General features: G+C 40.5%; 1 protein-coding gene across 2 annotated transcripts in view; it reads right to left on the reverse strand.

Annotated features, from left to right (window-relative positions):
- The window catches only part of exoc3l2a (exocyst complex component 3-like 2a), a 32,828-nt gene that overhangs the window by 4,512 nt on the left and 14,546 nt on the right, over positions 1–13,770 (reverse strand). For both annotated transcript variants that reach the window (XM_017724983.2, XM_017724982.2), the window contains exons 4-12: positions 11,023–11,842; positions 10,619–10,733; positions 9,390–9,500; positions 8,636–8,736; positions 8,096–8,206; positions 7,247–7,382; positions 6,481–6,603; positions 5,654–5,809; positions 2,695–2,816 (exon numbers count right to left, since the gene is read on the reverse strand). In XM_017724983.2, coding sequence (XP_017580472.2) covers positions 2,695–2,816; positions 5,654–5,809; positions 6,481–6,603; positions 7,247–7,382; positions 8,096–8,206; positions 8,636–8,736; positions 9,390–9,500; positions 10,619–10,733; positions 11,023–11,842 — 1,795 coding nt within the window. The remainder of the gene's footprint in view (positions 1–2,694; positions 2,817–5,653; positions 5,810–6,480; positions 6,604–7,246; positions 7,383–8,095; positions 8,207–8,635; positions 8,737–9,389; positions 9,501–10,618; positions 10,734–11,022; positions 11,843–13,770) is intronic.

The raw sequence follows: 13,770 nt of genomic DNA on the forward strand, positions 1-13,770 counted from the left end.
ATTATTCTGTCCATGTAAAGTACCTCTATCTGGTTATTTTTATGAAAAGTTCTGTAAAAATACTGTTTATTTTTAATATTTTTATATAATTATTTGTTTATTATGACTTATGTGCATCCATGTCTTTTCGGGCCTCGCTCTTCCCGCTCATTCTGACTCAAATTGTCTTTTTCACATAAAAAGGTACCATCAGGGTTAAAGGTAATGTGTCTTTTGGAAAATAACATTGGCCTTAATATAGACCTTTGGGGGACCCCATAAAAGACTAAGGTACTGTAGCAATGGGGAGAGAACACATCCCCAGTATTCACTGAGAACAACTAAGTTTTTTTGATTGAATTTAACTTAAGACACCAAAGGGCCTGATTTTCCAAGTTAGCCACTGGTCAAATCAGGAGAGCCAAACAGAATGACCTCTGACTCTCATTAAATATATAAAAGGTTATTGACCATCTTTCATAAACAAGACACAGTCTCTTCAAAGCAGTATCATCTGCATGCGATGAAATGTAATATTAGTTTTTGGCCTAAAGGTAACATGTACATGGAAAATAACACCAGGCTTAAAATGGATCCTTGAGGGACCTCATAAGTGATTAGAATTTTTTTCTTCACATTCACTCAAGCATGGACTAACTTGGCATCAATGTGGGCCTCTTTGAGACCCCCGTACCACCTCTACGGTTCCAGTCAAAGCTCTATAACACATGCACACGCAGGGGAAGCTGGCATGGAGACATTCCTTGCAGGTCTGAGTGCAGGAGGACTATTTTCAGTGAGACATTCTCACATTCTTAGGAGTTCAGGAAGGTGAAGTGTTGTGAAAAATAGCGTGTGTGTGCTGAGGCAGGAAAGGGCAGGGTCAGGAGGTTTACTTATTCATGAATGAAGAGCATCCGTGACGGACAGAGTCCTGACCCGTGCTCTTCCGTCCAGCAGCTCCACGTTTCATTTGGCTGTTATGTAAAGTGATGAAATGCTGGGTGGTAAAGGGGTGAAGTGGAGATAACACCTGAAAAATGGGCGCTCATTTTCCTGCCTCGCGCCATCTCAAACATCCTGTCCCGCATGTCTGTGTGTACATTTGTGGAAAGTGCAAGTGTGCTTATGTCCAAAAGTTTATGAACCCTTTGGAATTATGGGAGATTCTGCATAAATAACTGATCTGATCTTCTTCTCAGTCATAAAAACCAATAAAATCTTATTTAACAAGGAACAGAGCCATATCTTTATTGACCAAATGTTTTAAACAATGAGATACGGTAGTCCAAACGAGATAAGAGGTCCGCATGATTCACCTTTTCCTGGTCACTGAAGGACAAAAACGATTTGACGAGGTGAAAAAAACTGCTCTGAACCAATGCGGAGGTATGCTTAATGTCCAAATTAAAGTTTTTTTTTTTTTACCTTAGGTTTATCCTAAAACACCAGGTTACACTATTTTCCAAAGTAGCCACTGGTTATATCAGGAGTGCCAAACAATATAACCTCTGACTTCCTCTCATATAGGACATAAAATGTTATTGACTGTCTTTTATATCCAAGAATCTCTTCAAAGCAGTATCATTAACATGACAACAAAACATTTTTTTTCTATTTGGGGTAAAGTTAACGGGTATATGAAAAATAACACTGGGCTTAATAAAGAGCCTTGAGGGCCCCCATAAGTGAGCAAGGGACTGGAGAGATAAGGGGACAACAGGTTCCCAGTATTTAATAAGAACATCAATGTTTTTGAGACACTAACCAATTTTCCAAGTTGGCTTCTGGTAGAATCAGGAGAGCCAAGAGAACACCTACAAATGAATGTATGAATGCCCTACAAAGATCAGTACAAGGGTGATAAAGAAACTGTATTCTTTGGAACTGTTTATATCAGCGATAAGACAAAGACTAAGTGTAGTATTCCTGGAATACTGTTATACAACTAACCACTGCTGACCTTGTCTATTCCTCTAAACATGATCTGGATTTTCGACATCTTTATTGGAATAGTGTTCGAGGAAAGATTAGACAGAAACTGAACTTTTGGTGACTGTTGTCTAGAGAACACAAAAGACTGTATACCAAAACTTCACTGAAACTGGGAAGGAACTGTTGAGTCAATCTGACTATGAAAGAAAACACAAGCATAAGATCAGCAGGATTAGATTTTGCCAGGTCCTGACCTCAGATCTATTGAAAACCTGTGTAGAGATCTGAAATGAGCTGTTTAAGCAAACCATTAACAAAATAAAGCTAAACTAAAACAAATTTGTATAGACGAATGAGTCAAGGTACCTTCCAACTGTGTTTTATTGAGGTTATTGCCAGTCTAAGATATTCTACTAGTATACTAGTTTACATTTTTAATTAAGATAGGATACTGTAAAATATCTGTTAAATGCAACTGATTTGTTATCATAACTTGGATGAAGATTTAGTCACAATTTACTAGCTCTTCATGGAGAAATATTGATAATTCCAAAGGGTCCAGTTATTTTTTTCTGCAACGTATGTATTTGTATTGCTCTATTTGATATTATTTTACCTATTTGGGTTGACTGTGGAAAATAACATTGGGCTTAATACAGACCCTAGGGGGACCCCATACATGATTAAGGGACTGCAAATGTGGGTGTTACAAAGGACCCAATTTTGTAACAGTGTGGGCATTTGCTGTTATATGTTTGCATGTATGTGTTTATTTCTTACCGAATATCTGGAAACTCTTTGACCAGCACTCCCACCTCCATCTGAATGGAGGGCATGTCCTCCAGGAGAATGATGTCGGCCAGGTGACCAATCAAATTATCCAGCCACGAACAGGTGGACTCCTGAAAGAGAGAGAAACAGAGAGTCATCAAGGGCTCTGTAGCAGGACTGCAGTTACAGTAAGTGGTCACTGTTTTATAGCAGTTCTGCAATGTGGCAACATGTAAATGCAAAAAAAGCATTAACTTACACCACTGTTTGTCCTGATTGCAGATCTTAGTTGAGTTATGCTTTACACTTTAGGCTATAGGCAACATACACTACATGGACAAAAGCATTGGGACACACCTCTTAATGATTGAATTCAGGTGTTCTATTTAGTCTTATTGCAACAGGTGTGTAAAATCAAGAACCTAGCCATGCAGTCTGCCTTTACAAACCCTCTTAGATATTGCTCGATCAACTGTGAGTGGTTTTATGGTAAAGCGGAAGTGTTTAGGAACCACAGCAACGCATCCACAAAGTGTCAGGCCACAGAAAGTTACAGAGTGGGTCGCCGAGTACTGAGACACACAGCTGACTCAATAATTGCGGAGTTCCAAATGCCTCCTCTGGCATCAACATGAGCACAAAAACTGCTTCATGGCATGGGTTTCCATGCAAGCCAAGCATAATGGCAAGCATCAGATCGGGTGGTGTAAAGTGCCACCACTGGACTCGGGAGCAGTGTAAGCGTATTCTGTGGAGTGATGAGGCTGGCAGCCTGATGGACGAGACTGGGTTAGGTGAATGCCAGGCAAACGTTACCTGCCTGATTGCATTGTGCCAAATGTAAGGTTTGGTGGAGGAGGGATAATGATATGGGGTTGTTTTTCAGGGGTAGGCCTAGAACCCTTATTTCTAGTGAAGGGAGATCTTAATGCTTTGGCATACCAATACATTTTGGACAATTATATGCTTACAACTTTGTGGCAACAGTTTGGGGAAGACTAGAACAGAGATTGCGAGCCAGGGCCTCTCATCTAACATCAGTGTCTGACCTCACAAATGCTCTTCTGGATGAATGGGCAAAAATTCCCACAGCCACACTCCAGAATCTTATAGAAAGCTTCCCAGAAGAGTGTAGGTGTCCCAATATCTTTGTCCATGATAAAATGCTAAAAGCTAAATGCTATGGTTGTTGAGCAATGTGCCTTGGACCATAATGCTTGCTAGCTGACCCCCTCTATTCCCACCTGGACAAAGGCGAGGTTGTGAGGTTTTGTGAACATCTGTATTATTTCACTCCAGTGGTTAAGCTGTCGAGCTGTTCGCAGTGATGGTCAGTGTCTGAAACTGACCTCCAGCACAAAGGCCTGGAGCTGGCCGGAGGACTTTCACATCAGACTTAACTATAAATATCCTCCCCCACATACACACACTAAATATCCTCAATAGCCTCGCAGGAATTAAAAGCTCGTTTTCTTCAATTCCACGGAAACGGTCTGCGCGAGGGAAAGCCTTCAAAGACAGCAGGCAGGAAGTGGCCGAGCAGTCGACTTCCTGTTTTCAGTTAAGGTGATGGATGGGTGATTTAAGTGGAGCAAAGGACAGAGACAACAACAACAATAACTCCGCACATGCAGCCATAAAACAGCTGACTTTCTCTCCGAGGGTCCCGCATTGTCTCTCAGATACTCTTCCGCTCAAAAATCCGGTCAAAATTCATCCATTATGTTTCGGTTGAAGTAAGTTAGAGCTGGATGCAACCAAACATGGGTACATGCTTAAAAACGATGGTTCTTCAAGGGTTCTTTAGCAAAGAAAAGGGTTCAACATAGAACCATGAACACTCAAAGCACCATTTGCATCATGAATAGGTTCTTCAGATTGATGAAGTGCTTTATATGGTTCTATACAGGATCTTTTCGAAAAGGGTTCTATATAGCACCAAAAAGGCTTTTCTATTGCTACAGACTTGACATCTCATCAAAAGAAGAACTCTTTTTGGTGCTACATGGAACCCTTTTCAAAAAGACTCTGTATAGAATCATCTACCGCACGTTCTCTGTCATAAGGAAACTTTTAGCAATGCCAAGAACTCTTTAATCATGCAAAGGGTTGTTTGAATATTCATGGTTCTATACAGAACCCTTGAAGAACCATGACTTTTAAGAGTGTAGAACATACTTTTGGTCATTTCCTCATGTCCATGTAGCAACATCATTTTAACACCAATCAGACAGATGTTTCTCAGATGTTTGCTGTTTTTATACAAGTGCACTGAGTTTTGGCTGTAAGTCACATTATTGTCTATTAAAACTGCTTTTCTTTACTCATATATACAATATAAATAATGAAGGGTGTCCATATCCCATACATATGAATTAAAAACAGTTTTGGAGCTTTTGTATGCTCTGATTAATCCTAACCCTCACCCTGACCCTAATCCTAACCCTCATAGTGCAGCTGTCGGAACCTTGTATCTCCAAAATGGAAAAAACATACTTTACTTTAAATGTAAGTCAATGGAACCAAACGTTTTCCCAAGTAATTTTGAGTCACTTATTTTGGCCAATTCATCATGAAATTTACTCACAACGTAAAGGCCAACATGCTTTTTCTAATTATAAAAAAACAAAAAAACAACAAAAATCGAGATACAGATTTTGTTCTGACAGCAGTGATATGTTTTTGACCTGCTACTGAGAGTCCGCCGGGTGTTTGTTTCATTTGAAAAGGACCCCTAAAAATAAAATACCACCTAATATTTTTCTATATTTAGGTTGGAAAGCTAAAAAAGAAACTTACTTTTATTTAGCAAAAGCTAAAATGCGTAAAGCTGTTGCTGGAAAACTGCTTTTTCCATTCCTGGGCAACAAACCTCTTTAAATACGGTCCCAGCCAACAATCCAGCAAGTCTTAATTAAGGTTAATTAACTTTTCATGGGCAGTATGTTGTGTGTTTATGTGCACGTACCAGGTCTTTGAAGAGGGCTTTGATCTGTTTGGCCTCGTCCTGCAGGCGGAATGCCAGCCTCTTTCTCATTTTGAGGGATGTACAGATGACCCGCCCCCTCATGATGGCCCGAACATACTCCACCATCACCCTCCTGTGCACCTCGTTCACCAGCGTCTGTCAATCACATTTACATTCAGGGGTCTTTATCAGGGACTCTCTATCTATCTATCTATCTATCTATCTATCTATCTATCTATCTATCTATCTATCTATCTATCAGTTAATCAATGACTCAGTCAGACAGTCAGTGAATCAATCAATCATTCAGTCAGATAGTCAGTGAATCAATGAATCAATTAATCATTCAGTCAGACAGTCAGTGAATCAATGAATCATTCAGACAGTCAGTGAATCAATGAATCATTCAGTCAGACAGTCAGTGAATCAATCAATCAATCAACCAATCAGTCAACGAATCAAACATCTAACTGGCCAATCAATTCATAAATCATACAGACAATCATTCAGGCAATAAATAACTCACAGTCAGTCAATACTCAGCACTTGCAGCACTGGGACTGTGAATCGCCGACCTCACAGTGATTCGATTCGATTATGATTCTTTACGAAACGATCAAATTCAAGTGTTGCTGAGCAGCATTTAACTGAATGTTTAATTTCCTATCAGCCTGATCAAAGTTAATGATCAATTCTGGATAAATGATCAATTAGAGCGAGTTATTTATAATAATACATCTGTTTAATAAAGGCAGAGTGAAGTAACCCCAACATCACGAACACTTCCTACGGTGTGAGTGCCTCTCATTTGAGCGCGTGTGCGGTACCTGATATGGGGGGCAGTCCATCCTGCGGAACTTTTTAAAGTGCTGTTTGATGGAGGCCTCGATGCTTTCGTAGGCCTCAGTGTTATTCAGCCATTTCTTCCTCAGCAGCTTATCGAAGAAGGGCTGCAGGACAGAGGAAACACACCTGTCTGAGGTTTGAGGCGACGGTGTGAGCACTTTCGGTTTATCATGTTATAACACTGTCTAATGAGATGCTGCAGCTCATCCTGTGAGTCTACTGTATGGACAGCTTGGCTAACGCTGTAGTGCGCTTGGTTATAATGTGTCATTGTGTCTCTTTTGGCTTTTTTTATGAGTGAACTCATTCCGAGACCAGTGGTTACTGAGCGTTTGACCATATGAAGGTAACCGTAGGCAAAATATGCAAAGGCTTCGCTGCGCTGGGGGCCTCCACGTCATTGTTGCATCGAAGACAAGAATAAATGATTCTTACTGTTATTATGGATACATTGGATGCAAAATTCAGAGCATCTCAACAACTTAAATATGAGAATGTGTTCTCATTTGGAAAAACAGGCGTCTCTATTTTAATTCATGTTCATAAATCATGTTTATTTTATTGTGCTTTCCAAGCAACATCAATCAAACTGCAGCTGGGTTGTGTTGATTACGTAATTATGTAAAAATAACTGATAAAATACAGGAAACTCACAAAAAATTTAGTTTTTTGGCAAAAGCTGTGTGTGTGTGTGTGTGTGTGTGTGTGTGTGTGTGTGTGTGTGTGTGTGTGTGTGTCATATCTTACCTTAATGTTCTCGAACAGTCTGTCGGTCAGAACCCGTACGGACTGGTTGATGATGCGTTCGAGTGATGAATGCGCTCTCTGGGACGAGTCCTCACTGCCCAGAGGATCACACTGCCTGCAGCGCTCCACAAAACTCCTGCATTAGTTCAAAAAGAAAATCTCATTTTATTTTGAATCATAAACGTTTGAATCGTTTTATTCTAACATGCTTTATCAACTTCACTGCACAGTTGATTTATTTATAGTGCAAACCTGAATTGTTCGCTATTTTTTGACGTAACAGAGTTTCATACACAGAATTCTTCATTCTGTGACGTCACATCGTGATTTTATGTGACTCCATCAATTTAGAACTCATCAGCTTAGCCCCGCCCATTCTTACTGAAGTTATAAGGAGTGTTTCAGGTCTAAGTGTTTTGAATGAGGCACAATACATAGCAGCCAATCAGAACAGAGCTCATTTACATACAGCAGTCTTAAAGGCACGGTAACAAATACAGGCAGTTTTACTTTTCAAGGTTAAAGAGAGGTGATGAAAATGATTTATGACTGTTTTAATATATTAATCCGTACAAATGTTAAAAGTGGACATCAGGAAAAATGTAGGACAAGAACACTTTAATGTGTGTTTATGATTTCTGGACAAGTTAATCTAATCTAATCTAATCTGACGCAGTGGAGGAACTTCTATAGTCTTTAGATACAAAAGATGTTCTTAGTGCAAGATTTCTTTAGATTTGATTCCAAGTAAGTCCAGACTATTTTTATTTGTCTGTTGGTTTCCTTACTGGATCCCGCTTTGTTATCTATTTAATAAGCACAGGCTCGCAGCTGCGTGTCCAGCCGTACCTGAACGGAGGAACACAGTTCGCCAGCGCGATGGTCCGGGAAACATAACCGTCACCTCGGTCTCCAAACTCTGCCTGAGTCTCATGGAACATTTCCACCTTTCTCTGGAAACTGAGTGCAAACACACGGACAAGTACACACAAATAAAAACATGCAGCAAAACAGTTAAATTACTAGAGCAAAAATATATCATGGTATATTATATTGACGCTGCTGGACTGGTTAGAGTAGCTTATCTAATTATCGCTGTCAAAATTACGTACTAAACTAATTTACAACGGATTATGTAAATTATGTAGATTACGTAAAGCAAATATATGGACCATGAGCGGAAGCTGAGTGCTGAAAAGTGGAACTGGCCTGGAAGACACTGAGCAAAAAGCCTGTGAGCTGCCAGACTTGCGGTCAGTGGGCCAGCAGTAGCTCGGTACCCTCTACCTATCTGGGCTAGCTCACTAACGAGCAAACAGGAACTGACGAGGTGTCGGCGGCCTATTTTTAAATTAAAAACAAAGAGTTCGTTATCATTATCATCCTCACCTGTGCAGGAAGTCGGCCAGGCCGTTGAGAGTGCATCTGGCCACTCGGGCGCCCAACAGCTGGCTTACACCTGTGGATCTGTCCAGGTCAACCTTCAGCCTCTGCAAACACACACAGACGTTACCACACACTGAGAAACAGAGAGACAGGGTGAAGTAATGTCTCATTTACTCTTTACCTAAAAATAAATCATATCCTAAATATTAATGTAATTAATTTTGTAACTATCTACATAATAATTCTGTAGTTTTGCAATTGTATGTAAATAGTAATATAATGCAAAGAGGCCTAATGATTCATGTGAAATATAAAAGTAGGACTTTTTTATTTAAATAAATTCATCATGCTTGTATTTAATCTCCTGAGTGGTGTAGTAAAAGGGCTACTTTTCATTGATAAGTTAGTTAGTTAGGTAGGTAGATACAGCCAAGTGAGCTCTCTCATTGGTTAGGACTTCAGGAGCTGCACTGAAGACCTAACACACCAGAGTGACAGTGGAATCAATCTTGTTTTCATTCACAATGGATGGAACCAATTTTATGGGAACTCTAGTTCTAGTAGGATGCATTAGATACTGTGCCATCACCATAAAACTGCTCCATACAAGCTCAAATGTATATGTTTGGTACAAGCCTCACCTGAGCTGAAGATCTTGGCTCAGTGTGCCACTATGTGAGTGAAGTGCAGAGCAAAACAGCAGCAATATACTAAGAGTTAGACTGTTTACATGTCTATGTAGCTGCGTTCGTGTTACCTGTATGATTGAGCGCGCCAGGCCCGACTGGTATTCTTCTATCTGTAGCGTCTGAGCCCATCGCTTCTCCTCGTCCTCCAGAACCTGAGACAGCTCTGTAGTTACCTTGTCCTGCACACATTATAATACAGGGCCACATTATAAGCTGGTATTCACTGTAATTAATTACAGCCTCAACTTAATTGCTGTAGAGGTCCCACTGATCAACACCACCCCTTTGAGGAAATGACTATAATTACAGTTCAGCACTTAGTGCTGCTTAATGCTCATATCAAAACACTTCCAGACGTTTTACAGGGGTTTCCTGAACACAGACCCTGTCCATGGTGCTGAAACCAAACCCCTTTCTAGTCCAGGCCAGGACTTTGTTTATGTGGGCACAAAGTGTGCATTATGAAACCATTTTGAAAACGGAACGATTTCTTTAGGTTATTTAATACATAAGGGGCATTTATGTATATATGTATACATGTATCTCACTGCTGTCGGACCAAAACCTTGTATCTCCATTTTTGTTGTTTTTCAATTTTTGGCATAATCTGAAAACGTCTGATGCCCTTTACATTGTTTGTAAATTTCATGACAAATGGACCAAAAGAAATATCCCAAAATTACTTGTAAATAAGTCTGGTTCCATTGACTTACATAGAAGTTAATGTAAGTTTTTTCCTATTCCTGTAAAGTTACCATTTTGGAGATACAAGGTATATACTCTAATATGTACAAACATTCTGAAATGCATTTTTATGAAATATATGTTCTTATATATATATATATATATATATATATATATATATATATATATATACGCTGTTGTTGGAACAAAACCTTGTATCTCCAAAATGTTATATATATAAGTGAATGTAATGAATGTAAGTATCTATGTTGTAATGATCATATGGCCCATATGTATTTTATATATGTATGCATAATACATATGGGCAATAAGATTATTACATATACATACTTACATTCATTTATGTATGTGCCATAATATTTATATGTACATATCTACATACATACTACATAAGGGGCTTTTTTTTACATACAGTTACTTATATGTATATAATACATATGGGTCATTACACATAGAAACTTAGACCTATATAACATATATGAGATATAATATCATTAAATATAGGTACTTACATCACCTAACTTACATAGGTATAGGCAATACATATGGTACATAATATTTATATAGATATTGTGCGTTTTTATGCGTTTACCCAAACAGTGTTGAGACACTCCTGCTCCAGTCTGTCGATGACTTCTTCAGGTAACAGTGGCTCAAGAGCAGAGCAGTCTATAGACCCCATCATCTTCACTGTGGCTAACACATCCCTGCAACACACAACCCTACAGTTAGGCTGACCAGAACAAGCTGTACAGATGAGGATATGGTACAATCACTGATATCCAAAGAATATTTGCTATATTAGTAACCATGTACCCTGCACGTATGTTTAGTATAGTTTTAGGTGTTTTCCTCCACACAATTTGGGACTGCAATTACTAGTGCATTTAATGCACTCCCTTTCAATGATGAACACAACAGCTGGCACTTGAGAGCTAATAGCATCCCATCTGTGGAGACTGCTAAACATGTGTGAGTGAACATATGTCCACATACCTGTTGTAGATGTTGTAGATCCAGTCCAGAAGTGAGTAGATATCAGTGATCTGCACAGGTCCAGAGGTGATGGTCTTTAGACGTTTGGCCACAGCCCTGTGATAACTCTGCATGTAAACCTGAAGCACAGTGAAATCTGTTGGATACACTGCCACCACATTCCTCCTCGCCGCATCCATGTCCTCCACCACCCGGCCCCTCAGCCGCTCCAAAAACATGCCCATCTGCCCTGCGGCCACACCCCCTGGTTGTGGCAGTGACCAATCGGCGGCTTCACCCACTGCCTCCGCCCACTTCTGCCTCAGCTTCCTGGGCCTCTTGCAGGAACGAGCCCCCTCCTGCAGGTCGGAGTGGGCCCCTTCGTGCAGGTCAGACTCCCCATCTCGGACCTCTTTGTCCCCATCCTGTAGGTTGGCCTGAGCCTCCTGGCGCAGCATCCACACATGGTCAGCATGTTCTTCCTGCTGGATGACGAGGACCACAAGTCCCAGCTGTGGGCCGGCACAAGGTTGCCGTAGCGACTCACGCACAACATCCCACATTTCCCTCTGCAGCGCTTCGTACAGCAGCTCCACGTCTTTGACCTTGCGGAGACTCGCGTCCCATGCGTTGGGGGGCTCCTCCTCACACAGCCCCGCCACCAGGGCGAGCCGCAAAGGAGAGGGGAGAGGAGGAGGGGTTACTGCAGTGGGTGTGGTTGTGGTGGGTGGGGTTTGTGCGAAGAGGGCAGGGTCCAAAGCACATTCTCTCTCCAGCTCTTGGATGTGGGTGTCAGCCAGGAGGAGGTCCCTCTGATTGACCAGCTGCAGAATTTCTAGGACTGCAAGAGAAAGAAATAAGAATAAACATAATCAAGTCAAAATAATGTGTAAAAGTAAAAAGTAACCATGTTTCGTTATGGATTGTTGTGCTGGAAAAACTGGAAAAAATTTTCGACCATTAGAAAACACCAGAGGTGCAGACTTACACCAGTTGATTTAAACATTTACATTGAATGTAGAAGTTACACAATATATTAAATGCAATTGTGTAATTTTTCTAATTCTGTTTAAATAGTATATCAAAATGACATGGAGTTAATTTTTCCAAACTGGACTACACAACCTACTGGCCAGAGGTAACATGGGTGAAGAAGTTGGAGACGAAGTAGCAGGACGCATGTGTGAGATGGTTGTTTTATTGCAGTCCATTCTGATAGCAGGGGACTCCATAAACTGGACAAAAGGAAAGGCAAAACTACAAAAGCAAACTAAGCCCACAAACAGACTAGAAAACTAAACAATGTCTTTTGAAAATGACAAAACAAAGTCTAAACAATATTAGGAAAAACAAGAAGAAAACAGGGAATACCAAACAAACAATGCCAAGCAGAACACAAGACAAATTTTGGCTGCACGCTACCATACAAAATCAAAATAGTACACCAGCACTAATAGTGCACTCATCCATGTAGTATGTCAAGTACAGTAGTTTGCAGTTTTAGTCAAAGAAAAGAGGTATACATACTAGGAAGACTGAACAAGAAATGCCTGTGACTGCATGGGGTTACAAACAAGACACAGGTGAAGGGAATAACAACAGGCTCTGTTTTCACAAACCACCTTCAGAGTTTAATTGCTGATCTAGAATCAGTATTTGTGACAATGACCATCACAATCATGGAGGAATCTGATCCAGGATCAGTCCTGCTTTGGGAATACCAGCCCTGCTGTTGTCTGGCCTATAAACTTTTGTTTATTTTTATACCTCTCAGTAAATTATACCATTTCTTTAAACCACATCAGCAAGTCTGAGCTACCTGAGAACAGCTGGAGGTGGTTTGAAGGGGTTGAGAAACTGGAGATACAATTTGGGCTATTTGGGTGACCAAGTTCTAGTGTTTGTTAGCATTTACATTTACATTTACAGCATTTAGCAGACGCTCTTATCCAGAGCGACTTACAAGAAGAGCTTTGTCAATCGAGAGAAAGTATCTTTGCTAGTTACCAATAGCTTAGAGAAAAAGACAGTCCTGAGCTCAGATACTGCTAGAAACCATGAGACTTGTAGCTCAAGATCTAAACTGAGGCAGAATTGGGTCTCCAAACACGTCTTGGCTGATTGTAATGATAGATTCCTAATATCAATCTGAAAATGGACATAAAATGGACCTCATCCCGAGCAGTACTCAATGTCCAACCATGGTCAGGTGTGGATCCTTCATTGCTAAATCAATGATACGTCTTCTTATTGCTCTTATAAATCAAGGCCTTATGCAAGTGTGCTGTTTTCTCATTAAGCCTGTTATCTTGTTCACAAAGTGTTGTGTTGACACCATTTGCCTTATCTAAAGGAATCTGCCAAGCAGCGATCATATGTCATTTCCTGTCTGAGCGCTGGCGTCTGATTGGGCCATGACTCAACAGCGGTCTGGGAACTCTAGTGGGTCGTTAAGAGTCAAGCATAGCGTTAAGGTTGCGGAAACCTCTGACTGAACGGAACACACTTCCTCCTCGTTAACGTTACACACTCACACAATGATGGCCTGCCAATGAAAGATTCAGGACCGCCACAGTAAAACAGGCAGATTGGCTCCTGTGCAGGTCAGCTGTGCTCGGATCATAAGTTCAGAACAACACTCCGAAAAAAAAGGAAGGTCAAGACATTGCGTTAGTGTTTCTGACCACAGAATGTTCTGTAAGAGGTGGATAAACAGGCTAAGGAAAGACTTAGGTCAGGTCAAATACATGGATTAGTCCCAATGCACCT

The sequence above is a fragment of the Pygocentrus nattereri genome, chromosome 23, assembly GCF_015220715.1.
Source record: "Pygocentrus nattereri isolate fPygNat1 chromosome 23, fPygNat1.pri, whole genome shotgun sequence".
In the NCBI taxonomy this organism is placed as follows: domain Eukaryota; kingdom Metazoa; phylum Chordata; class Actinopteri; order Characiformes; family Serrasalmidae; genus Pygocentrus; species Pygocentrus nattereri.